Here is a 27473-nt window from a genome sequence, read left to right as displayed (position 1 = left end):
GTGTGAGCATTGTTTCCTAAAGAAATTATGTCACGTTTCATTCACCTCTGATTTTTTTTTTTTTCCCCTATCCAATCACTGGAGCATTGCACACCTGAAAAGGAGGTAGTATTGAAATCTATCTTGCTCTCTTCCTCAATTAAATTCATCTTTACAGAGAATTCAATTAGTTGTAATTGGTATTTTATGACAAGATTTTGCCAGAGGCTGGTGTAGTACAGATAATTAATCTCAGTCAGGAAATGTTATTTAAATAATTTTATTTTGTAATCCTACAAGCAGTATTTTCAATCAGGTGGCATGTATTCTGACACCGGAGAGAAGGGGCAGCTAGCCCACTGCTCGGTCTCCTCGATGCAGCAGATGTTTCTGACAAACAAGTTTGTTTGCTTGTTGGTCACGAGGTGTCTGATTAAAGCAATTTCACTCCCCTTTGTGCTTTGTTAGTGGGTGAGCTCTCAGCTGTGCCCGCTGCTATCAGCTGGCCGGGGAAGCCACGAGATTGCAATTGGTGCCTCTAGGATTCAGCATGAAATTGAGGTGCTCTCCGCATGTGTCTAGCTCTTCCAAAGCCCACAAAGACACGTCTTCTGCTTTATAAGCAGACTTTATTGAAGGCTCTTTAAAAATTTTTTTCTGTTTTATTTTGGGGAGCTCAATGGAAATATATTTATTTTAGTGCTGCCACTACATACCGGATTCCGAGTCAGACATGAGCAGTAGTAGTTCTTCCCCCAAATTGCTCGATTAGATTACTTCAGTGCTTCAAGACAAGAAAATAGCCAGTTCTTTTTAAAATAAAACTATGAAAATGACTGAGTAATAGGCATTGCCAACTCATTTAACGTTTTCATCAAAGACTTAAGGATGATCAAAGAGCCAACAAGGGAGGCAGAGGTTTAGGTGTGTCAGTGGAGCAGCAGGAAGCCTGTCACTTTATTACAGATGAGGCTAAACAAATCCTGAGCTTTGCTTTCATGTTTCGTTAGGTGCTTGTCTCAGCCACAAAACTTAACCCAACTTGAGAAAGTCCACAGTTAGCTTGGCTGTGAACAGGAAAACTTGGGAGGCAATTTTTGTTAGTCTCCATGGAAGATGCTTTATCTGTCAAAACTTGGAGTGGTAAAATATGCAGCTGTGCAGGCTAGAACTGAAGATGAAGTGGTGCCTCTTCTAGCCAGATGTGCAAATTTCTGCCAGTTGTTTGTTTCATCTAATTCCCTGGTTCTGAAAAGTTAAGTGGTGTAATAGTCTTTGGGTAATAAGTGTCCAGTTGGAGAATGGAGAAGATTCATTTAAAGCTCTTTAGGTACTTTGACGTTTTCTTTCCGGGTTCTTTGTGTTCCGAGGGCTTGTCCAAAACAATTTCACGGTATTGTGTGTGTATATACACACTTATATAGCAGTTTGCCAAGTGTGCCTGTTCTCCAAACATGTACAGCTGCATCCAGATGGCAGTCAGAACCTTTGGCCCTCTCAGATGCATCTGGCACTGAGTAGTCTGATTTCTTGGTTTCCATTGAAGCTGTTCTGGTTCCCATGGGTACAAAAGCACCCTGAACTGTTCCACTGTAAATAACGTTTGGAACTCAGAATGAGTATGGCAATCGCTTTTGAGCTCTGAAATTATATAAAGCGTGTAGTCATTCTGGTGTGGTTTCAGCTGGCTCCTTCGATTATGAAAAGTCAGAGTAGTGAGAATTAGTATTACTGTAATCCGATTTTTATATATGCTGTACTATGTAAATGTGTATGTGCGTATATATCCACACAAATATATAAAAATATATATGTATTTTAAAAGTTTGGTACTTGTACTTTCTGGTATTTGCAAAAATTCCTAGAGCTGGAGTTCCTGAGTGCTGGACAGGAGCCATTGGAAGTGGGCCTCTGCAGAACCCCTGGCCCGTGCTCCTGCGGCTGCCCCCGGTGCAGCCCAGCACCAGTGAAGCCCAGCACCAGTGAAGCCCAGCACTGGTGCAGAGCACTCTGCAGCCTGCAGGATCCGTGTGGTGCTGCCGGGGAAGTGCCCGTCCCAACTCCTGGGGCACGGTTAGCAGCCAGGGTGCCTCTGTGCATTTGCTCAGCGCGCTTGGTAGATGTAAACTGCCAGTTAGCTGAAAAATCGTGTTCCGTGTTCCCTTTCCATGGACGAGGCTGCCCTGTAGCTTCCCCATCCTGCTTCCAGCATGCACACTGCTAACCCCTCTCTTTATTGTTTCGCCACGGACATGCTGACGTAGCTCCAGTTGTGCTTGGTTTCTGATTCTGTAGCTGTTGGCTAGTTGGATGTTATTTGATTTACGTTTGTAAGCCTTTTCTTCCAGAAAACAATGATGCTTTTGAAAAACATCTAGCCCCATTTTCAATTCCATGGGTCTGTAGCCTACAGAAGGAGCAGAATTACTAAAAAATTTACTGTGCGTGTGTAGCGATGAAGAGGTTGTTTTCTTTGAGGCCCTGAGCAACCTGATCTAGTTGGAGATATCCCTGTTCCTTGCAGGGGGGTTGGACTAGATGACCTTTGAAGGTCCCTTCCAGCCCTAACCATTCTATGATTCTATGATTCTGTGTTTAAAAAAATCATCACAACCTCTGACAGTCTGATTCCATACACTGCAATTTAAATCTTTGACTCTGCTTATGTGGACATAGATCTCTGTCGATTTTCTTTTTCGGAAATGTTAATATCATAGGTGCAGCTTTACTGAGTAATAGGGAGACAGCACATTGATGGAGGGTCTTCCCTTCGCTTAACAGCTAGTGTAATTCTGACATTTCCTGGGAAACAAAAGGGTCATCATGCACATGGATCTGTAGTATCTTGTAATCTGCTTCTTGTTAAATGCTGGATAATCAAAGAAATGCATCACTGCCGTGCAGAGAAATAATCATTGATTGCAAGTGAATGTTTAGAAATAGGTTGAAAGTCGGATGAATTCTTAAACTGTAATACTGATGTGTCTGGACAGCTACAGGAGCAAACAGCTTTGTGGTGGTACGTGGTAGGTTACAGTGTGGCTCATGCTGCCCGCAGATCCGTGCCAGGCAGCACCTGGGAAATACTTGAGCTGCAGACTTCCCTCCGAGCACTCCTGAACTGGGATGTAAAATCTGGTGTGAGGGTGGGAAACAAATCATTAGTCTGTAAACCAACACGAAAAGTGGAGTCGAGTCTGTCACTGAGGCACTCCTGGGGTGCAGCCAGGCACTGCCCCGTGCCAACAGATCTTTTAGGCTTTGGACTGTCTGCAATCATAATGTTCTTAAGTACACCTAGAGGGGATATACCCAACAGAAACAGCCTCCATGTTAAGGGGTGAAGCTGTAGTCTCTGCTCTTAGGATGGAGTGTAACGGGGCCAATTTGGTGTGTTTGTTTTCATGTTCCATTTCTTGTGTTTTGTTTTTTGTTTTTTCACTCCGCTGCATCACTCTTGCACGGAGCTGCTGCAGGCTGGTTGAGGAGGACAGTAGTAACACTACAGCTTGCAAAAGGACCCATGATTTTCCAACAGATGTTTTAGATTACACATCTATTTTAGGTTCACTCAACAGCCTTTGTTTGCTGTTATTTTTCAGTCAAGTGATCTCAAATGCCATACAAGGATACTTGTAGGATTTAGATCTTTGTGATACCTGAGTGGATACAGGTATGGGACTTGTGCAGAGAGTGCCCTTCTGTCTACACTGAAGCTTCGCTGCTTTCTCCCTTTCAGTGACGTGATTTCGCTCACGCTGGGGGAAAGCAGTGACATAAAGGATAGCAGTTAGCCTCACCTGGTTACTCTAAGTGCTTCATTCACAGTAATCAAGAAACCTCACACATAATGTTAAAAGTGTTTTCAGATTTATGACTGTCATAAACAGTGCTTTCTTTGCAGATGATATGCAAAAGAAAAAAAAAGGAAAGATAGCTGCCTCTGGCCACAGTAAACACAAATGAGGACTTTTAATGGAGAGTAAGTTTGTCCAGCTATATTGTTGAACAAGACATTTTCTAACACTTCAGTTCTCAGATTACATTAGCGAGCTGGACTTTTGCCTCACAGAGGATTAAACATAGATCTGGCAACTTTAATGTCTTCGAAGTGAATTATATACAATTGGCTGCTGCTATCAGCAGCGCACTTTCTCTTCCTTCTTTGGAAAACCTCAATTCTCATGTTGCTTGTGTGGACTGGTTTTGTTTTCATGGTTCTAAATTTGAGCTGCAAATAGTAGTGAAGGTTGTTAATAAACATCTGATCTTCATGTAACTCTGGGAATAAGTGTGATTTAAATAATGGGCTTTACTTCTAACAAACCCAAAACCACATCACTGCAATGTTTAATGTGAAATCTGTTCCTCTGGCAAGATATCACCTTGAAAAACAATGCTGATTAGATGTTCAGCAGATAATAAATTCTGAACTGTTTGTTGTCATGAGGGTGGTTTCCTTGATAAAGGTGTGGGGTTTTTTTTTTCCCCAGGGTTCAGGGCGGGGGGACTTGCAGCTCCTTTGGAAAATCTGGTGGAAGGCTGAGATGCCTAAATATGTGATCTGTGGGAACTCTGAAACCCTGCTGTAAGACAGTGGTGAAGAGTCTTAAATCACAGGGCCATTAACCTTTGGATGCAATTGCTGGGGCTAATCTAACTGGGGAGATTTTTTAAAATTAATTTGTCAAATAACATCTTTCGCTGTACAACATGTTATGAAACTGAAATTAGAGCGTGTCTTCTCGAAGTCCCCCCATTGTTGCTCTTGCAGATTGCTCTAGGAATGGAGGCGCCAACTTCATCAGCACAAACTGAGTTTTGTTCAGTGTAATTCTGTTGTCTCTGCACAGAAATTCTGTTCTGCTTTTGCACAGTCTTCTCAAATTAATAAAGCCAACCGAGCTTCCCAGTCTGGCTCTTTCCTCATGGCTTTTAGGTTCGTGATGGGATGGCTTTGTTTCCTAGATACTGCTTTTCTTCTAGATTTAAAAATCTCTTTGACATACTGTGATTATGTTTTGATATGCAAGCCATGTTCTAAAAATGGGTGTTTGGGTATGCTTCTGTGCTGAACGCACCCTGAATTACGACAGAACCCTGTGATGCAGAGGGGAGCATCCTGAAGGAGGAAAACTGAAAGAAGGAAAACTGCGTGTAGCCCACTCACAGCCCAAACCAAACTCAGTTACGTTTTTAGGATGTCAAATAGAAAACTGTGTTCAGAGTCTTCCTAAAGCTCTCTCTTCTTTTTTTTTTTTTTTTTTTCCCCCCCCCCGATCTGTTTCTGTCTTTGAAGCAAACCTTTTGCCATGTGGTATCTGGACAAGATCCAACAAAAAACTCTTTATCAATCAGTTGGTTTTCTGAACAGTCCATTGCCCACTCAGATTTGTAATCTTGCTGTAACTGTGAGGGACCTGGAAAACGAGCTGCGCTCTTGAGGACAGGTGATAGAGGTTCTTCTTCAGCCTGGAGAAGAGAAGGCTCCAGAGTGATCTTATTGCAGCCTGCCAGTACCTAAAGGGCCTACAGGAAAGCTGGAGAGGGGCTTTTTACAAGGGTGTGTAGTGACAGGACAAGGGGCAATGGCTTTAAACTGAAAGAGGGGAGATTTAGGTTAGATATAAGAAAGAAATTCTTTACATTGAGGGGGTGGTGAGGCACTGGCACAGGTTGCCCAGAGAAGTTCGAGGAAGTGTTCAAGGCCAGGTTGGTTGAGGCTTTGAGCAACCTGGTGTAGTGGAGAGTGTCCCTGCCCATGGCAGGGGGGTTGGAACTAGATGATCTTTGAGGTCCCTTCCAACCCTAACCGGTCTATGATTCTGTGATATGGGGTCCCCAGCAGATGACTTCTCAGGAATCCAAGTCATTCAAGCCCCGAGTCAGGAAAGCTTTTTATTTCTAAGGGCAGCATTAAACATGTATTTAAGTACTTTCTTGTCTAAATGGTTCATTAAACTATTTAGAGCACAACGTATAAGAAGAGAAAATTAGAAGCAAGAATTTCAGTGACATTCCTTAAAGTTCCTGGTCTTTGCTTCTGAGTGCTGCCTTTCCATAGGTGAACAGTGCCAGGTTTATGTCAGGAAAACTATTAAATTGTATTTCCAAAAGAAAGGTTGAATGTGAACTGTATTTTCAGGTTGTGTAAGTTTTTATTCCAGTGACTAACATCAATTGAGTGATGTTTAGTTCTGGCCTACTTACCCACGCAGTTCTGCGGAAATCTCTGGATTTCTGTTCCACTTTTAGCTCTGAGACAGGTTTTCTGAATTGAATCCACGTGTGCATGTGGCTGCCAGAAGCATTACAGGTTTCTGAGAGCTCCTGCCTTTGTCACACCCCTGGTTTGAGGTCGCAGTGTGTCCCCCACGGAACTGGACGACAACACGGCGATGACTCGGTGGGAGCAGTGGGTCAGGGTAGCCGTGCCACGTCAGGGCACTGTCCATGTGGGCCAGTGCTCTGCCTCTGACTGTGGTCCACAGCAGTGCCAAGGCAGACGTACAGGAGTAAGATAAGCATGCTGTTACACTGTTTGCCTTGGGTTCTTGGAGATCCCTTCATTCACTTGTGTTGCACTAATTAAAGCAGGACACAGCTGCATGCCTGATAAATGATGCTCCAGCCAGAAAAGACATTATGGTAGAGCTTCTAGCTATATATCCATCAGATTCCTCCTAATTTCTGGGAGGAGACCAATCTCTTCATTAATTTCTGGTCCATGATATTCAAATTAGAATTTCCCACAGCTTGTTCCTTCAGGGCCATCAAGCAAAGGGCCATGTAACAGAAGCCAATGCTGAACTGCCAGCCACTGGATCCCTTTGGCTCAGCGTGCTTCTGAGTTTCTTCAGGAATGTGTCCTCGCTGAGGGCTTGGCAGATCTCTGGGCAAAGCCAGGCTCCACTGATGAGGGGCAACTGGAGCTGAGTTTGGAGGTGGGAGGCTAAAATCAACACCAATGTTACCTTGTTACTTTTTTCTGTTAGTTCTGCCTTAAGTATCTTCAGGGTGTTGTGGGTACTTTGGGGACTTGGTCACTGAGCAGCTAATTAAAGGGAAGCAGACTGAAGATGCTGCTTTCTGCATGTTTTTGAGCTACAGAAGGCATGATGCTGGGCAGGGCTTGATACTTTGGTGATTCTGACTTTGACTCCTGGCTGCAGCGTGCTAGGTGTCAAGCTGGACATCTGGAATCGTGTCAGTGCTCAAAGAAGTGATGTACAGCGAGTTCACACAGAATAGGAAGGGGTGATTTTGTTTGATGACCAATGTAATGGCTGGAATATCATTTCCAGTTTTGTTTCTGTGGGAGAGTGTTGTTCTGGCTGAGTGTGATCCTTCTGTCACCGTATCTTTGCCTGTAAAGCTTAGATGCTTTGGCCTTAACCTAGCAAATGGAGTGCTAAGGCTGGGATCCAAGTGCTCAGCAGTGCTAGGTTTCACACCGTCCTCCAGGAAGGGTAAATGTTTGCATTTAATGAAGCTGCACTTCAGAATATAAAGAAATAATTTGGTCCTTGCTTGTAGCTGAATGTGTGGAGTATCCCAGCGTCAGCCTGTGATGAACAGGATTCCGTTTGTTCTGTGTGCTGCTAGTTCATACGAAGAAACCACGACAACAGCAGTTATTCACTGAGCAATATCTAGCACAGAGTCTTAAATATTTAATATATCATCCTGCGTTCCTTTCCTCAGCACTGAAAAGATGCAATACCATAGTGCTCCCGACACCAAAGGTTTGACGGAGCTCAGAACTGCCTTTTCCTGTCATTTGCCGACGGCGTATCTTTGAACTGTGATGCTCCAAGTGAATTTCACTTCTTAGCCAAAAGGTGATCTGTTTAAACAGTCTTTATTTGGGACCAAGCTGTGGGTTTGCTTCAACTACAATTATTTCATCTGCCACCGTTGTGGGTTTTCATGCCAGAAGAACATCTTGGCTTTTCTCAAATTGGAAGTTTTTCTTGCTGCTTGCGCAATGTCTGCTTATGATGTGTAGTTACTTGTAGCCTCTGTCAGCAATAAGATAGGTAGTGCTGGGGTCCCATTTGTCCTCTGGTTAACAGATAATGAAGCAGTTGCAGCCATCTGCGCTGATGGCAGTGGGCTGCTCCTATCCCAGCTTAGCATCATTCAGTAGAACCGAGCCTGTAGGGCAGGAAGTTGCCCACGGGACCATGAGAAGGGGACGCAGCCCTACGGAGCTGTCTCGCTCTGGGGACTCACAAGATTATCCACTCAGTGTGGTAAGAACCTCCGTAGAACTTTGCACTCTGTCAAGAGGTTTAACCAACGCTCCGTAAAAGGCTTATTGCAGCGCAGACACGGCGCTGGGCTGCTGGAGTTACTGTGCTCTGTGTATGCAGTGGGCAAGAGCATGGCTCCCGTGTGGTTCTGTTACACTGGTGCTTACCACAGTCACATCCACGTCTGTCTTGGAAACGTCTTAATGATTTCCATTGTCACTGTTCCATACTGGGAGGCAGAATAGTTTAAATTGAGGTCTCTGTAGTGCTGTCTCCCAGATCAATAACACTCCATCTGTTGTCACAGCTGAGGAAAGCAAGATTTAATATTGCCCGTTCGTCAGAGGATTCATTCTCTACCTTCTCTATGGCCATGTAGTATAAAGAACTCCACCATAGGCAGTTTGAGAAGTAATCTTCAATAAGACTCTTTTTTTATATTTTTGAAAAACAGTTTCACCCCAAAAAAAGCAAAATAAAACAGAACTTGTATTGTTGCTCAAGGTACCAAGAAGCTAATTGTGTGTCTCACATCTGCTAAAAACATTTTGGAGTTTGATCTTTTAAATACCCAGTTGCTAGGAGTCCTGTACGCTCAGGTTTGCTCATTACACAACTTTCACGAGCAACACGTGTGTGCAGTGTGAATAACAGGTGTTATAGCCCGTGGCCTCATCTTTGTGCTTCAAGACAGAACTCTCAGCGAGAATTGTATTTATTCTTTTTGTCTGTGGATACCTAAAAACTGCTGAATAAGTTAGCAACTGTCTGAATGTTAGACCCATGATTTCTTGGTGATGTTTTTATTTTCTTTCGCATAATACCCCGTGGAATCATAGAATGGTTAGGGCTGGAAGGGACCTTCAAAGGTCATCTAGTCCAACCCCCCTGCAAGGAACAGGGATATCTCCAACTAGATCAGGTTGCTCAGGGCCTCGTCCAACCTGGCCTTGAACGTCTCCAGGGATGGAGCATCCACCACCTCTCTGTGGAAGTGGGCTATTTATGGTTTCTGTGCTAGCTGATGGAAATAGATGCAAGCTCTAAGCAAGTTTGTAATTCAGGAGTTGTGTGTCTCTGTATTGTTTGTAATTCTTTTTAGCCTTGAAAGAGGTTGTTATTACCAACAATTACACCCATTCTTCAAGTTTCATGCTGCCTATGTTGGTGCCCAATAACCCAAGCGTGTACAGCCCCGTGTGCCAGGTTGAGTTACAGTTCATGCAATGATTCCTCTGCGCCTCCTCTGCAATGCCAAGAATTGCATGGAGAAGAGATGTCATTCAACTGACTCATCTGTGAAATTGGTGCAGATTTCCTCAACTCCCTACCTAGAAGGACCTTGTGGACTCCATGGAAACAAACTCACGCAGCCTGCAGGCTTGTTTAGAGCATTTCCCTGATAATTTAGGATTGTTCTGCAGTTTGTTTTCTTCTGTTTAATATCTTTGCTCAATTTTCAGCCAATTCCCTGGGCATAGTTCTACAGTTAACAGTAGTTATTCTTTCCATTTCTTGTGTATGTACAAAATGGAAATTGTACATATATAGACAAGACTAGTACTTTTTTTAATAGCTTTAGCATTAGACAGTGTATGGATTTTTTGCTGGACTACAGATGTACTGAGTCAGTGCCCATTAGAAATAAACAAATAGAATTGTTAGACCTTCCTGCTTGTTTTCTTTAGAGCAGTGCAATATTTTTTTCCTGTCCAGTTAACTTTATTAAAAACCAAACCAAACAAACCTTGTTTTGAAGTAGCCTAAAATAGATGTATTTTTATTTTTCCTGAAACAGACGTTCCCGAAATTACTTTGTGTAGAATGAGATGTTTTGTTTGCTGTAGCTTAATGATACTGTGTTGAGAGTTTGGATTGGTTTTATGTTTTAAATTAACTTTCCATCTTTCAGCAGTGCTTGGAAAGAAATCAAAAGATTTAATGGGATTTTAAATGTAAAGACAGAAGGGCCATGATTATGTGATTGTACTAAAATTATACTGTAAATTCAATAAGAATTAACTAACTTTCTGTACCTCAAATCCACATCTTTTGGTAGGTTTTAAACTTGATTTTTCTTGTCTCTGCTGGCTTTTTTCTTGGCCACTAGACTTGGTTTTTCATGTTGTCAGTCTACTCCTAGTGTTTTTCCACAATGGCAAGTTGAGTCTGTGGGTGGGTGACCAGGTTAAAAAGCTGGACTTTAGCTTTTCCTGGGTGAATAACACTCCTCAGTGTATGTCTTGGTTTCCTCCTTGCTCCCCAGTAGTGGTCTGTCCGTGGCTGTCATCCAGGGAGGTGTCTTCAGCTCAGCTCACATAGCTTTTCGTGCGTTTGACACTGTTTTCATATCTGATCTTCACAGAAGAAAACCACTAATAAGCTTTTCTCCATAGGGCTGCTTTGATTCTGTATTTGATTGGAGAAATTAGTTGTACAAGCACAGGAGCTTTCTAACATAGAGGCTTTACCATGAGAGACTCCATGGTGTGCCCGGGTTCCGCGGGGAGCCGAAGCCACCGCGGGGTCTCTCCGGGACGCAGCCTGCCCTCCACACACACAGCTGCTCTAAAGCAGATAAACTTGTGAAGCCCTTCCACCACCACCACGGTGCCGGTGGGTGTTGGTGGGCACTGGGCACCTTGGCAGCTATTGCGGGTCCATGGTGCTGGCTACCAAATTGATTAGGTCTGGGGCTTTTTGTGTTTTGGGCTTTTTAACTGCAGTTGCCAAGTACGTAAGCACTGTTACTAACAGCACTCCGAACTGCTGTTAGCAGTAGCAGGGAAATTTCTGGAAAACTATCTCAGTAAAAACAGCACCTTTCCGCCACGTTTCCAGACAGCCCAAAATGGGAGTTTTTGCTGTAGGAGCTGTGCTTTCTTCTATCTGTTTGAAAATACTGCATCTCCTGACTGAAGCTGTTGGTGGTTGAGGAGCCTACCGTAGGTGTCTGCCTTCAGAAAGAAGATGAGGCATCTTTAATGAAGCTGTAATCCTGCTGGTGGTGATTGTGTAAGGAGTCCCTGAGGTCACAACGTGCTCGGTATCCTTCGGCACCACAATCAAGGCAGCGCTGGGGCTGGAGGCTAATCAGTGCTGCCTCGTGCCTCATTACCATCTCCTCTTTATGCACAACGTACTGTCGCTGCACAAAGGCAGAGTCTGTTAAGTATTTATTTATAGGAAGAAGGGCCAAAACTGTTAGGAGAAGATTCGTTAAAAATCCGTTAAAAGCAAGGCAAAAAGTCCCGCGTAGCGAACAGGTCGGCACTCCCACGGCACGCTGTTAAGCAGTAAACTTAATTATAAGTAAATTAAGTTCACCCTTTTCAGTTGTTAAACTAACAAGGAGCCACAGAGCCAACATATGTAAGCCACCCCCTCAATATTCGCCACTATTCACAAGTCTTGAACTCTGAAAGCAAACAAATTACAGGGTGGAATAAGCTCCTAAAAGCTATTTTAAAGCTTTAGTGCTTTAGTTAAAAGCTATTTGGGCAATAGGGTTTGTTTCCATTCCTGTACAGCTAATTATTGTATATGCTGCGTTTGTGGTCTCCTTGCTTCACACAGCCCTGTTTATTTTTGTGAACATGCCGGTAATCTTGGGATTAAAAGTAAAGATTTGCAATTAATTTACAAATACTCGCTGTAAATATAATTCTAATGCTAATTTTAAGAACCTCCTTAGACCATCCATGTTTATGACTCTATGAGCAAAGATTGAGCTGTGGCAGTTTGTGTAAGAGATATAAATGGATAAGTACAAATAACCATTTAATAATTTCTAACATGATGGAGCGTTCCTTACAAGGCTTCGGCTAACGATTTGTTACAGCTTGTGGAAAAACTGTTTTCACCCTAAAAATTTAATTCTGTATCATATGTGTGTTTATATTAAACCTAAAGCTATTCACAATGGGAGCAAGTCTAATTGGTAATACCACACTACGCTTTAAAATATTGTTATTTGAGCATAAGCATGGTTGTAATCACCTCTGTGCTTGCAGTATCTTCACTAAAGTTTCTGCTTCAATAGTTCTTCTGTAGTTGCCTTTTTGGGTGGAGAACACAAAGCTCCAGGACGTAAGGATGGCTGTTCTGTTAGTGGGTAAAGTAATCGATGCCCGGTGTGAGAAAAGCCAGCAAGAACATATAAGAGCAGAGCTGAAGGAGGCTCTGGCAGAATTTTGCCCAGCTCCCTGTTGCATGCAGCCGTGCTGGTTTTGCTTAGTGGACATACCGAGGATGGACAATTTGGTTGGGAATACGTAGTGATACACTGCACAGTGCTGCTGTTCCGTGTTGGTGGTTTGGTTTATGTGCGCTGCCCCGTTCTGGCGCTGCCCTTTGCCAGTAAGCCTGCAGGTGAGGACACTTTGCACTGTGAAATCACAGACACTCACACCTAAACTAAGCGTCAACTTCAGCTGCGCGGTTTGCTGGAAGGTGGTTTATGCTGGGGGACAGATTGCAGCGAACGTGGTCAGAGAGCAGTGCAGCTGTGTCTGCTGCCGAGCAAACCAGCACCTCCGAGAAGGGTGGCTGCGCTGCCGGAAGCTTTCAAGCATCTATAGCATAAAAGTTTTAGATCCATGTTTAATGGCATGCTAAGTACTATAAAATGTCAATAAAAAGGAAGAAAATGTAAAGTCATTAAGCGTTTGACGTTTAAGGATGTAGCATTTTTTACTAGTTGTAATACTTCATAATTTTATTCTTTTGCTATTATCTCAGGACCTCATTGGAAACACGAAGCAGCATCTCAACTGATCCGCTCAGGTACTGTAGTAATACAGATGTTAATTTTAGGTTTGAAATAATAGAAATTACCTCTATTCTGTATCAGCTGTACTTTGCATAACTTTATCTTACAATGTGTAGCCCGAAAAGGCGTTGACCAAACAGCTGGATTTTTCTGTTTGAGAGGGGATAGTTTGCTGTCTTCCAGGATTTTTTTCCAACTTGAAATTCAGTTCTAGCTCCAAACACTTCGCATTTGTTCTCAGAGGAGCATGAAGGGGAGGGAGGGAGGGCAGGTGTGTTTGTGCACACACACAGGCAAACCATCTCCCTCTGACTTTTATAACCTTATGTTGTGCTGAAAACATCTGACCTCCCTGGCAGTTTTATGCTGCTTTGAGTGAACAATACTGATTGTGTCGAAATGTCATTCATGTTTTCCATGGCTCAGCGTTTTGATAAAAGCGCGTGTGCAAACTTCAGAGGGTACTGTCAAATGAGTCACCGCAGTGACTGAGGTTTTGCTTTGATCACTCCATTTGGAAAAAAAAACGCTTAGCACTGTTAACATTGCGTATCAAATGGGCACCTTGCATCTTTTATTCTCATAGCTGCGCATTAAAGAGTGCATCAAAGTCACAGGCTTCCTTTGATTAAGTTGGGGCACAGTCCCTTCCTCGCAAATTGACAGTTGTTTTGGTTAAAACTCTTCCTTTGGAGATGTTATGGGTTGAGGATGTGGCTTTTTCCCACATTGTGCAGTTTTAACCTTACTTGAACAAAACATTAGTGGGAACTGTTCTGTTTAACCTTATCCAAATTATCTTCCATTATTTTCCAGTGTATGGTCTTCTGAAAGTAAAGCATATGCCTTATTATAATTTCCTGAAAACGCACACCCCGTATGTTTTATTATTATCTTTGTCTTCAGCTCAGCATAGCAACACTGGGCCATGTTCAGTCCTGGCTGTAGTTTTGTTCCCGTCTCCCAGTTTGACTGGAACGCTGTTTCTTTGTGTGGTAGGACAATGCAGGAAACAATGTCAACTTCCCCTGCCCTGCTTTTCTGCAGACTTGTTGTAGCAAGAATACCACGTAGCTGGTTTGTGATTTACTGTTCTCTAGGATGAGGTTCCCAGAACCAGGTGTTGCTGCCATCTCTATTCCAGGCTGGATAAATCGTTGTGAAAATTGCAGATTGTATTACAATGTTTTTCCTTCCAGTGGAATTTTTTTTTCATGGGGCAATATCAGTGAGAAAGATGAGGAAGAATTAGATTTAATTCTAATAATTAGAATTATAGATGTAATTCAACAGATGTAGACAGATGTACGAAGTGGCTGAATTTTAATATTTGGTGGGAAAAGGAATAGGGAATATTCTTTGAGTAGGTTTAGTTACACTGAACAGATGTTTTCTAGAAACTGCGGTGGTTGAATCATTTGGAGTTGCTATGGGATCATAAAAACATATGAATATTTCCTGGGTTCAAACTATTGTCAATAAAATGAGGCCGTGTGATTTAACATCCACCAGTATGGCCACTGCCATTGCTGCATGGCAAACCCAAAAGTGTGATGCCCACGGTGTGTTACGTTCTAAGGCACTGGCTCTCATTAGTATGCGTTCAGTGGGTACCACTTTCTTAATCCCACAACAGAGAGATGCAGCCTGGGATGGAATCCTCGATTGCACTTCTTTGTTTCAAACAATAGTTTTATAATAGCTTATATTCTACTTTCTTTTACAAAAAAAAAAAAGAGCCATAATATACCAGAGATTTTGAGACTTTCTTCTTTTATCCCATTTACTCTTATAAAACCTCTGTGCTCAGATATTTCCTAAACTAATTCACGCAGGTAATCTTGACAATACTTGTGAATTTTTTGAGAGAAGTGTCTTTGTAAAAAGGTATTTGGAAGTAAAGGCACTTGCATGGAGTATGTGCTTTTGAATTTTGAGAATTGGGGTGAAATAATATCTGTGAGTTGCCAGAGGAGAATGTAAAAATGCTGCTCTTTAACTTCAAGTGGAATAATTCTATGATGTTTAAAAACTCTGGAGTAAAACAATCATAAAGGAGATATTAAAGAAATTTCCAGATTATATCAGCTAAACCAGTGAATTTTTCCTGGGGTTAAATAATTATCGAAGCAGCATCATGTAAAATCTAGTCGACTTCAGTGGGTCAAGTAAGCCTGTTCTGGAGCTGTAATTCAACAGAATTAGGGCTATTATTTTGAAGTAGAATGAAAGCTAGCAGAAGACTTTGTGTTACTGAATGTGTTCTCATGAACCTGTTGAGCATATTTGCCTTTGAATGGCCCATAAAATGGGAAGTATCAGTTAATATGGAACCATCCAGTGTCCTGTCAAGCATTTAGGATTTTCTAGTCAGGCTACTTTTCTTGTATTTTGCTCGCTAAGTTCCTGTCCCCATCCACAAGGTAAGTTTGCTGTCAAAGAACCAATCTTCTAGTTCTCGTCTGCTCTGGACCGCTGTAATCCAGACTTCTCATTTTGTTAAATTTCCGTTGTATGTGGATTCCCCACCAGACAGATCCACTTCTTTCCCTTGGATTTATTTAGACTGTATGTTGATTCTGTAGGTTCCATTTGAAAGTTACACAGTTGTGAGATCAGAGAAAAGCCCAGTGCTGTAAAGAGTAAGGGCTAATGCGAAAAATCTGCTTCTGTCCATCACAAAGACAAAAATATCTGCAAATTGGCATGCTCTCTATATATGTGTGTATGTTTTGGTTTGTACAATTTCTTTCACAGCCTGCACAGTATCTGTTCTGGATATTTTGAGTTGGATTCTGTCAGCTCTCAGCTGATACCTGAAAATATTTTGTTTCCTAATATCTAAATTTTAATGTGGGTCTTCTGGAGTGTTGTATCACCAGACCTGTTTCAAATGATCCAGAAATTTAAATATTTAAGCTTTGCAGATATTCATGGCATATTCGTTGTCTTCTATAACAAATTGATGGACTAGTATGTGTATGAGTTCAGAGAACAGAACATGCAGAGAAGATATTCAACATTAAGAGAACAGCAAATTTCTTACTCTTCTACTTCGTGAAGTTTTGGCAGCTTAGAAACTTAATGACCAAAAATGAAGGATAGTATCAAATGACGATTTTTATTAATCTGTGGGAGCAAAACAGCTTTGTTGTGAGTTACCAGAGTGGTTTTAGGCAGCAGAGCTTCCCTTTGAGTAAAGAGGAGGGGAAACGAGAGCTTGATTTTACGTCCTTGATTCTCTGGGCATCTCTGTAGAGCATGTCACCAACACGCACGGGTGTCGCAGCGGTGCCGCAGAGCCCGGGAGCTCTGCGTGAAGACAGCTCTCCCGTTTTCCCTGACGGGGAAGGGATGCTTGTTGAAGTGGGGCCCAGGAATGTATGAGGGGGCCAGGAAGAGAGATCTGGTTTGCCAGAGCCTTTAACATGAAAGTCCTATTCCACGTATGAGCAGCCCAGGAAATTTTCCCACCGACGTGCACGTAGAGACTATTTGATTTCCAGTACTAAGAAGGGGACCCAGTGTACAGGAGCTGGATGTGCTGATGTATTCTGTGAGCAATGAGGCCTTTAAGCCTCCCAGGAACTCGTTCAGCACCTATTCAGATGCACAAAGCCTTGTTTTATACACCTTCTATGTATTCCTCGTATGATCCCCACTTTTTAACGTGGTGTGCAAAGGGAGCGTCACGGAGTTAGTATGGGAACCACACCGTCTTGTTCTCACGGCGTTCCTGAGCTCCACGGTGCACAAATGGCCAGCACGAAGGGGTTTTGGGTGGCTGTTGAAGTGTTTCACTCTGGAATCATGAAAGACTCCTGGAAAACAGTTGTCTTACTGCAGGCTTGCAATTGCTGTACTCCGGGTAAGTAAGTGGATACTCTGGTTTTCTGGGCAGGTGCAATACTTGTCAGGAATGTTGCTGGCGTATCACTACGATGGTGTAAGTAAGTAAATAGTAGCAGTTCAGTCTATGTATTTGACAAAGGGTTAAAGGTTATGTAGCTAGACAAGTTGGCTTTCCTCATTTCCCAACCCCAACATCTGAGATCAGCATACCAGTGACGCCAGCGGGCACGCACTTCACACTGGGCTTATCTGATACAACACTCTCTCTCATCCGTGGGTTGGTTTACTTCAGCCTCAGAGCTTCCCGGATTGACAAGACAACCATCCCTAAAAAAGGAGGTGTTGTACTATATTATTTTCCGTTTGCCCTTTTTCCAGTGGCTGTTTCCGAAGGCTTGTCAGAGCCTTCAGTCCGCTGCTGCCAGAGCTGTCTCTGCGTAGCAAAGCTCGAAATGGCTGTAGAAATGTTCAGCGACCTGCTCGCTTACGGCACCAGTGCTGGAACGGCAGCGCGGCCAAAAATCGCTGCGCTTGTTAGGCCTGGGAGCTGTGCCTCAAGGGTTTCGGTAAACGCCCTTCTGAAAGAACTGGCCTTATATCCAGGGTGAGCGTGAGATGGAGCTTAATTCTCTTTGTTGTTTTCCTCTGGAAGACAAGTAAAAATGAAGAACATGTTGAGAGCGTGGTGCTTTTCATTTGCAAAAGTCCTAATTAGCATTTTCTCTGCATGCAGTGCAGTATAATCAGTGTTGGTTGCTGTCAGAAAATTCATGGGTACGTAGCTTCTAGTCACTGAAAGTCCAGTATTTAGGAGTAAGTAATTAAGGTGACAAATAGCTTTTTTTTTTTTCCCCCTGGAAAGGGTATGATGGAGAGAAAGAAATTGCTTTGCAATTTGAACAGTCAAAGGATAAGTTTTGAGAAAAGTCTTATTTCAGGATCAAATCTTTGGATGGTGTCTCTTGAGCTTAATTGTCTCACTGTGGCTTCCTCCTGCTTCCTTGATCCTGAGAATAGCTGTTCTTGGCTATGGGGTGAGGCATTCCTTGCTGCTGCTGCTTCTTTTTCCTTTTTTTTCTTTTTTTTTTTTAAAGGATTCTCAAGAAAATCAGACAGAGGAATGTTCTAATAGAGAAAACTCAAGCTTAATTATTTTTTTTTTCTATCTATTTTTTTCATGGAAATAAAGGCAAAAAGAGTTCCGTATCATCCTCTCAGCAGAATACCGTAGCCTTTGTAAGGGATCAGCCCAAGGCAGGAGGCAGCAGCAGGGAGACTGGGGAAGACTGGAGCTCACCAGGACACACTGGATCTCAAGGGCCTTTCATTCAGTTCCTCTTTATCTAAAGCTATCCCTGGAAAATCGAGCTGATGTTAGGGATGGAAAGCTGGGATGGAGGATTTTGATATGAAAAATCTAAGTATCCCTAGCGTGACGGCATCACTGTCTTGAAAATTACCCAGCTAATGAAGCCCAAGAGAATAGGAATTCAGGGAGAAAAATAGGCTTGAACTTCCACAGTATGGAATTGTTATTAATTTCACAGTATTTGTTGGGGGACTTGCTTCTCAAAACTAAGCGGTAGCGTTTTCTGAGGAAACACTTCAATGTACCAGCTCTGATGCTGGTCTGAAAGTGATCACAGTGAGTGAGTGCAGGCGTCACGGGCAGCTGATGATTTTAAAGAGAATCTTTCAAGGAAATTATTTTTGAAAGGGCCCCAATCAAATGCACACCACGTTTCTGCTTTTTCATGCAAGTTGCTTTTCTCACGATCCGTTCGTTTCCACCACTCACCCTACACTGTACGGTGTATTTTTAGGGAAATACCAGGCAAAGTGTGATGTGAACATTTTTGAATGCTGTCTAGGCATGATTTACCAATTTCTTACTCAAATATATTTATCATTTCAAGTAAACTTACACAAACAGCTTTCTAAGAAGTTGCAAGGCACTTATGTAACGGAACGGTGACAATGAGTAAAACCAGAAGCCAAAAGGATCCCTAAATATAGCTGATGACCCAGGCCCTGGGGGACCTAGGTATGTCTGCAGGGGAAAGGGCCTCGAGTCAAGCTTTAGGGGCTGGGTTTTCTTTTCAGACTTTAAACACTAGTAAAAATGGGTGGTTTGGTATGTTTTGTTGTTTTTTTTTTAAAAAAAACCCCACAAGTGCCCAAATCTTTACTTTAGTATTTCTTCAGATCGTGATTCTGGTTTTGGTTGTTTCTGTTGAACTTTTCAGTTCCTATACCTCTTTGATAACTATTGCAAGCTATGTTATATATCTATATATAGCAATAGATATATATTGCAAGCGGAACATTCACTATTAGTGATTTTCAAAAACTCAACGGAATGAGAAATACCCACGTCGTAGTTTCTGGAAAAGTCAACTTAGCAGCTAATGGGACATAGGGATTGGTCAGGCCCCACTAGGACACTTGTTACTATTTAACAACAAAAACTTCTCTTGTGCCAGTAGCGTTTCCTGCAAAATGGTTCTGCACTGTCAAGTCTTGCCCAGGGCATCCTGCGAGACTGTGGGAGCTCCTTAAGAGTGAAGGACATGAAGATGTTGAAATGAGTCCACAGGAGGCCACGGAGATGATCTGAGGGCTGGAGCACCTCTGCTATGGAGACAGGCTGAGAGAGTTGGGGCTGTTCAGCCTGGAGAAGAGAAGGCTCCAGGGTGATCTTATTGCAGCTTTCCAGTACCTAAAGGGGCTACAAGAAAGCTGGAGAGGGGCTTTTTACAAGGGTGTGTAGTGACAGGACACGGGGAAATGGATTTAAACTGAAAGAGGGGAGATTTCAATTAGATATAAAGAAGAAATTCTTCCCTCTGAGGGTGGTGAGGCACTGGCACAGGTTGCCCAGAGAAGTTGCGGCTGCCCCATCCCTGGCAGTGTTCAAGGCCAGGTTGGATGAGGCTTTGAGCAACCTGGTGTAGTGGAGGGTGTCCCTGCCCGTGGCAGGGGGGTTGGAACTGGGTGATCTCCGAGGTCCCTTCCCACCCAGACCATTCCGTGATTCCGTGGATGCGCTCCGTGGTGCGGAGCGGGGAGAACTGGGCCGGTGTCTCATTTCAAAGCTCCAGCTGAGCTTCGGGCTCCCGTCTTCGGCGAGGCAAAGCGATGGGCTCCCCCCGCGGTGTCCGCCGGCTCGCCCCGTGCCCCCCCCGCGGCACCGGCCCCCAGCGGCGGGGGGCGGCGGTACCGGCGTGTCCCGCTGCCCGGCAACGGCGGCGGCTGCCCGGGGCTGCGGCCCCGCTCCGCCCCGCTCCGCCCGGCGGCTTTTCTTCGCGCGGAGCCGAGGGGCGAAGTGCGGTGGGAATAAGATAAGCGTGAGCTGGGCGGGGAGCGGGGAGGGTCCGCGCTTCTGCCTGCCCGTCCTTTTTTTTTTTTTTTTGTCCCTTTTTTTTTTTTTTCCCCTGTCATAAGGAGCGCACAGTTTCCATAGGTGCCGGCAGACAATGGGGCTGATGTGATTTACACAGGAGGAGCTGATTAACAGAGTTGTGCGCTGCTCTGTTGTGTGTGTGGGGTTTTTTTAACAAAAAAAAAAAGCCCGCAGTTGCCATGTGATGGGATCGTAGCGCTGCTGTGATTACAGGGCCGTTGTTGTCAGATCTGATAGAGATAATTGCTCTGTTTGCCGAAGTTGGGCGAGCTTTGAGGATGCTTTCCAAAGGTCCGTCAGAAACCTTAACTGGAGTAGATGCCCCGTGTTTGACCAGAGAGCTTTTAGAATGGCCTAAAATAGCCAAAAGGAGAAGTGGGATTTCTGCGTAACAGCAGTTATCCCGGGGGTGCTGGGGACTTTTGGAGAGACAAACTGCAATCAGGATCCAAGAGGGATACAAAGAATTGGTGCCCTTTGTGCGAGTGCCTCTTTGTATGAAGTCGGCTCCTGTAGGCGTGCAGGTGCTGTGCCATGTGCAGGGCGCGCTGCCTGCCTTGGGAGCAACTAGAAGCACCGGTGCTGCTGCAGTAAGGAGAGGAGTGTGTTGGACTGGATTTGGCTCATTCAAATCATAACAAAAAGAAGTCTTGCGGTGTTAAAACCGAGCTGCAGACTACAGTCGCCGCAGTAGAAGTGTCGGAAAATGCTGAAGTTAAAGGCCTTCTGCTTGGATTACTGGCAGTTCTTATGTCTCCAGCCTCTTCACGGTTTCTATAAAAGGTAAGGAAACATTAACTCTGAAACGCTTTTCAGAACTGGGTGGCTGCACATGATGCCACCAGCGCTTTTACTCGCTCTTCTACTCCGTTGCTGAAAGGCAAACGTGCAGGGGAAAAGGGAGTGGTAGAGAATTAATGAGAACTTGTGACAAAGATCGTAAAGCTGCTTTTTTTATTACATTAATTATCAGCCACTTTTGTCTCTGTGCATGCAGATGTGAAAGGTGATGATGCCGTTTGGTTTTAACGTTTACTTTAAGTCACATCATCTCAGCTAAGACTCAATTAGCACTTTCTCTTCTCTGGTATTTTATCCTTAGGCACGGTAGCTTGTGTTGTGTAGTGCATGGGCTGTAAATAGCACTGGGAGATTAATTGAAATGTCATGGAAATTTATGTAATGCGGAGAAGATCCTTTTTTCCCAGAGATATTTAGTAATATAATAGTTCATCTTCCATCTCCCTCCCAGCACAAAGTGCACATCACAGTCATTCAGAGCAACGGGCACTTCACTTCGGCAGGTCTGACGTACAGCCTGGATGATGGATGGTGAATGGTGATCGTAAAGAATAGGGCTGGGTGTCAGATGCATTGAGCTTGCCTATTTAATGGAACAGCAAAATAAGCAATTCCATTTAACGTGTCCCTGAACTTACCCTGCTGCTTTTTAATCTAAACTTCTCTTTTCTTGCCCTTGATTTACGCTCCTAAGCAGAGGGAATTATATGTATTTGATTTTTCTGGGAGGAGAAAAGTGGGGATCACTTCCTTGCTAACAAAACCCATGCAATTCTTTAAAATAGGATTCCGTTCTTGTTATGTACACTTTCTGCTCTGACTACCTATTGTCAGCCTACAGAAAGTGCTTTGTACTAAATGCTAATTGCAGTTGAATTTTTCATGCGGTGACTGAAGGCTGGAAAAGGGAACGGTTCCAATCTTTTTCAAGGTTTAAGGGGTGCCTCGCACTTTCTGGCATTGAGTAATATAGGACCCTCATCTGTGACCATTGGCTTGTGAAGTTTGAAAAGATAGCTTTATTCTCCTCCTCATGCAGCTTTTCACAGATTTCATTTTGAAGCCAAAAAATTTCCAACCTATTCCCAGCCCATTGTGATGTCTTCCTTGCTGAGAAACCGTGTAAAATGATAGAAATGTTGCCAGACTGTTTTGACACAAGTAAATACAACTAAACTAAAACTTTGTCTTGGATTCCTGGCCAAATCCCAGCTTTGTTGCAAACGAATTACTGTAGCGTTATTCTGCATCTCCTGATGGAAACCTCTGCAATAGCTAAGGACTGTCCATTTATTTCCTTCCATGTAGTTCATTTATTTGTCATCAGAACCTGGAGGTACTTGAGCCCTCCTACTGGAGCGTGTTTGCCTGAAGAGAAGAGAAAAGAGGACTTGAGCACTTAAATATCAACTAGAAGCACTTTGCTCTCATCGTTTGAGAAAAGGAAAATTGCAGGAAAGCTGCAACTTTCTCAGGTTCTAAACAAAATAATTTCTTGTTTAAAGCATGGTGACAAACAAGCGTGAAAAGCAAATGGTCCAGAATAACAAACCTAAATGCAAGGAAGTTGGTATGAAAAAGAAAAAAAAAACACCACCAAACCTCACCACTTTCTTGAGACTTAGTTTCAATTATTTTTTATTAGTAATTGTAGATTGTTTAAAATGCTCTTGGAAAAGAGCCAAGGGTCTGCAGGGAAGAGTTTTGTGTGTGCCCTGGGTGTTGATTTTCCCTGTTTTTATGTATAAAATGAGATTGCCAAAACAGGGCTGGAGTAACGTTTCCATTACGTGGGTCTTACTACGCGCACTTTTAGTACTGGCATCCGGGTCATTGCCTGCCCTCCGTGACACCCTGACGGTGTGGGGGAAGATGTGTTGGAATGTGGGCAGGAGAAAACTTCAGCCATCCCATGTGATGTTCCCTCGTGCCTCCGCTATCACCTGGGCACCAGCCGGGGCTTCAGGCGAAGAGGTGCCCGTGGGGGAAGCAGTGCCAAACCGCTCAGCCTTCCCTGGGTACAGGTAGCACTGTGACAGCGGTGGCTTTTCAGGGTGCTGTGGAACAGTGTCCACCTCCCACTCCAGCCGTGTGCTCCTCATCCTCTGGGGTGACTCAGACTTGCTGCTTGGCCATGAGATCTCTGCTCATCCCTCCTCCTGCCCTCACCCTCCCTGGCAGCGCTTAGCAAGCCGTACGTGACAAGCGATGTGACCATGCTCTTTCCTCTCATGGGCTGAGCAGAGCATGACTCTTATTTTCAGTTGCAGTCAGTGCTCCGAACTGGTAAATGTGTCTTGTTGCCTCAGAAGCCCAGTGGCTTGCTGCTCTGCGCTCAGAAATCAAGCTGTGCTTTGCAGCTTTTGTTACTCGGAGAAGTCTTGTGGCATCGTTTCTGTTGCCCGACCTGGACAATTCTGATTTATGGTGTAATTTTGTCTTGCACTGGGAGCTGCTGGCATGGAACTGTGCATCTGTGTTGAAATCCGTGGACCGAGTGGCAGGATAGGTCTGGCATGCCATGTCACTGATTGGGAAGTGTGCTGCTTCCTCAAACCCTTGAGAAGAAGATTACACCGAGAGGCTCAGGCAGACTGTGGTGGTGGCCTGCCCCTCCTGCCCAGAGCTGTGGGGCCAGGAGCAGGACTGGGGGAGAGGACAGACGAGGCAGTCCCCCTCCCTGCCTGTAGCTGTAGTGCCAGTTGGGGCACTGCAAGGAAAGAGTGGTTCTGGGTCATGGGCCAGAGTAAAACTAGGACAATTTTTGCTTTCTGAGGTGCTGGTTTTCACAAAACAAAGTTACTGCGAGGTGATGAAGCTGGTGCCCCCAGTAATGTGCGTATAAACCAAGCCCCTGCTTTATCTCAGTCGCAGCAGATTTTGTACAGCCAACTGGGGGGACTGGGGTAGAAACCTGGTCCGCAAAGTGTTTGGTAATTCACAAATCTGTGACAATGAAATTTCAACTCTCTGTTGCCGTTAACACTAAGTGCGTTTTGGTCAGCGCTTTGTAACCCCTGCCTTACGTGCTGGTTTTTGGAATCCTTCGAATACAAATACTGAAAGTAGAGGGATGTATTTCTGTGACAGATTAAGTGTAAAATGGGCAAATCGCTGTAGGGTTTCTGTGGGATTTTGAGGATGAATGTCTCATGCTTTACCCAATGGATTATTATGAAATCATGTGACTTCAGGTTTAGCATGTGAAAGTGATGATTTTCTTTAGCCGGTGGGTGCATCGTGCTGTGCTTTTGCCAGCTGGTGTGTAATAGCCCAAGCGAGAAATTGTTACCATTAGCATCGCATTAAAGATGAAGCATAAGGTGAGAAAATCTGTGACTGGCAGCGAGGGCGACTATATAATCTGTAGTTTGGGGGGGATTTTTCCTCCCGGGATGCCTTCTCTCTTCTTGCTAAGACAAGTGTATTTTAAAAAACGTAAAGTGCTGAGTTTGCAAAGGCTACGTTACTGGAATTCAGTTGCTTGACAAACAAAACAATTTTTAAATTATTTTTTCTCACTTTTCATTTTCCTTTCATCAGTTTGGTGTCTCTAAAGGAGGCACGAGTCTCTTACAGAACAAGTAGGGCTATTTCTAACAAGCATCTGATTCCAGCCACCCCGATGAAATAAGATAAGTGAGAGATGACTGTTTTTTTTGAAGCAGAGATTAATTGAAATGGTTTCTGCTAGTCTTCAGTTGGGACCAGCAATTTCAACCTTGTGATTCAGGATAGGTTGAATCATGTGCTTAAGCCCATCTTTGGGCAAGAACAGGTTTATGTTTCGGTCTATGATTCAGTCCCCTTAAGATGTTTCAGTGATGGTTGTAAATGAAAATGCTTCCATGAATTTGCTTGGCAGGAGCATCCTACTGCTGCCTTACCAGAATGTCACAAAGTAACTGAGTGTCAGAAGCTACTTAAAGCCACTCTAAGGTTGCACTCTGCAGGACACCTGCAGCTCTGTGCTCGTCCTCTTTCCCACTCTGTTATCCAAGACAAATCTGTAGCATTTGAAGCCATTAAAGGAATTGCCAGCCTTAATTTGGATGCGGTTTCAAAGACAGCACATGTGCTTTAAATGATTTATGTCCTCTAGGTTAACTCTTTGTTAAAAAGAACGTGCTTTGATAGTCTTTGTTCCTCATTTCTGGTGTTAACAGCGTGGACTCTGCTTCTAGGATTATGTGAGGTGGGTTCGGATGTGCCAGACAACGTGCTGGCCAACAGTCACAGAGCAGTGCTGCTCTTCCCTGTAAGTAAACGCAGCATAAAAAAAGATGCAAACAACTCAATGGTCACCTGTGCTACATAGTTAAAGGGAACACTGTTGTTAAATTCATTATTTAAAAACAGATTCAATGAAGGAAGAAGAAGTTATAGGTAGTGCGTTGTGTACAACGCTGTAATGCTGTGTTCCTGGAAACAACAGCTATGTTCTAGGTGCAAATTCCAGTGAGCTGGGGGGAATCCTGAGGTTCTGCTTCGCGAGAGCAGGGACCTTCTTTTGCGCACTTACAGGCAGTGATGTCAGTTTGTTTGCTTTCCTTCTTGCTGTCACTTAAATGATGAGCTCCTTTGCAACATCTTGAACGAAACGATAGCAAAGTGGGTGGGAAAAATTACTGAAGCTTTGTCTTGAACTTGTGTTTAGAGTTCACCATATATGTTGTTAGAAACAAGTAGTTTGCTTTCACTTGACAGTGACTTCATCCAGAGCAGGGCTGAGTCATAAGCCTATAGTACAGCTCTGTCTCCAGAGGTTCATGTTGGCAACGTTTATACAATAGCAGAGCAGCTGAGAGCATACAATCCTCTCCTCCTCCTTGTTCCCCAAAATCCACCATCCTCTCGCATTATGGCCTGCAAACAGCACGGATTGCAGTATTCCCATATTCAGCATAAAAATGATGAGGGGGAGCCCTCAAATAAATATACGAAGTAGCGAAATACCTTAAAAGCAACTAAAGGACTTGTCTGCACTCAGGAAAGTAAAGTGATTTCAAGTTGAGAAATTTAAATTAAAATACCAAAAATACTTGTTGATCTGGTTGAAGGCTTCATTGTAGTGTAATTAATGCCACTTTGTATCTAAAAGAGAGTCTTTGTTCAAAATGCGTTGCTCTTATCCCTTGAATTCACACTTCTGGTTTGTCTTAACTTCCCTGGGCGCTCCCCCTTCCTACCTGGGGGCCCCACATAGAATCATAGAATGGGTTGGGTTGGAAGGGACCTCAAAGATCATCCAGTTCCAACCCCCCTGCCATCTTACAGGATCCCTTAACTTTCCGTGCCCTGATTTCAGCGAGGTGTGCTGTGGAACTTAGGTGTTGCTGAGCAAAAACCCTGCACAAATCTGCGTGATGTCCCTCCCCTCACCACTGCTGTAACTGAGAAGCTGGGTTTCAGACCGGAGACAGTTCTTTGCCCATATGCCTTTCTTTTTTCTGCCTCTCTGCAGTCTCCAGTCGATCAAGTCTCGGGGCTTTCCGAAACCTTCCTTTTCTTCACCCCCTTCCCTCTCAGCCAGGAACCGCCGATGAGTCCTCAGCTTCTCCACTCTTCACACTTGCAGAGATTTTAACCTTCCACAAAGAGAGCTGCAGAGATTCCCGTTGGGACTCCGAAGAGCTGTGGTGTCTGTGCGGGGGCTCCCGCAGCTGTGTGGCTGGTGGTGGCTGCCCTTTAGCTGCCCCCCCAGAGAGCCCACTGTTTGCCAGGCTTTTCCTGCCCTGCCTGGTCTCTGCTGTGTTTAGATGCAACTGATGGGCAGACTCTAGAGCAGTCACATTTTAATTGTGCCTTTGGCTCCGTGCCCCGCGGAGGGGGTTTGGAAGCTTTCTGAGTTCCCTTTGATAGTCTTCCAAGATTAAGTCCCAGAAGAGGGAGGCTGGGAGCACCGTGGAGGCCCGGAGACATACGAGGAGTCGGTCAGAAGCTGCAGCTGGAGGGGTGCTGGAGGGGCCTCTTCGAAGCGACACGAACTTGCCAGCTTGTCGGGGATGAGAGGGGATGCCCTTTAGCGAAATGCCAAAATTGTGCTGACTTTGTTCCGCAGAAGGACTGGTATGACTGATGTCACTGCTATCAACTCCCAGGAAATGCTGTGTTTTGCATACTCGTAGGAATGTTTGTGAAAAATCAGAAAAGGAAGTTTAACAGGGAAGGAAAGAAAATACAGTGAAGGCTAAGGACAGACCGTGTGGTGAAAATATTTAATATAATACCCCTTCTCCTACCCACTAAAAACACTGACTTGTCACGAGTTGAAGATTTAAAGGTAGCCTAAGTTGTCTAAAAAGCCAGAATGCTTTTTTCAATCTAAAAATTTAAACCCCATCTATTTGTAAGACTCCTTTCAATCCTTAATTGACAATAGCTGATTTATAAAGGGAATGCTACCTAAGTT

General features: G+C 43.9%; 1 protein-coding gene across 3 annotated transcripts in view; it reads left to right on the top strand.

Moving 5' to 3' along the window:
* IQSEC1 (IQ motif and Sec7 domain ArfGEF 1) overlaps positions 1-27473 on the top strand; it is a 346404-nt gene that overhangs the window by 176840 nt on the left and 142091 nt on the right. For 2 of the 3 annotated variants that reach the window (XM_086618777.1, XM_086618776.1), the window contains exon 4: positions 12975-13019. In XM_086618777.1, coding sequence (XP_086474903.1) covers positions 12975-13019 — 45 coding nt within the window. Of the gene's footprint in view, positions 1-12974; positions 13020-20966; positions 21044-27473 lie in introns of those variants that run through there. The other variant, XM_086618778.1, reaches the window with a different exon arrangement.

This window comes from Tauraco erythrolophus, chromosome 12, assembly GCF_009769465.1.
Source record: "Tauraco erythrolophus isolate bTauEry1 chromosome 12, bTauEry1.pri, whole genome shotgun sequence".
In the NCBI taxonomy this organism is placed as follows: domain Eukaryota; kingdom Metazoa; phylum Chordata; class Aves; order Musophagiformes; family Musophagidae; genus Tauraco; species Tauraco erythrolophus.
Note: the sequence above shows the minus strand (reverse complement) of the source record. Positions and strands in the feature narration are given on the sequence as shown.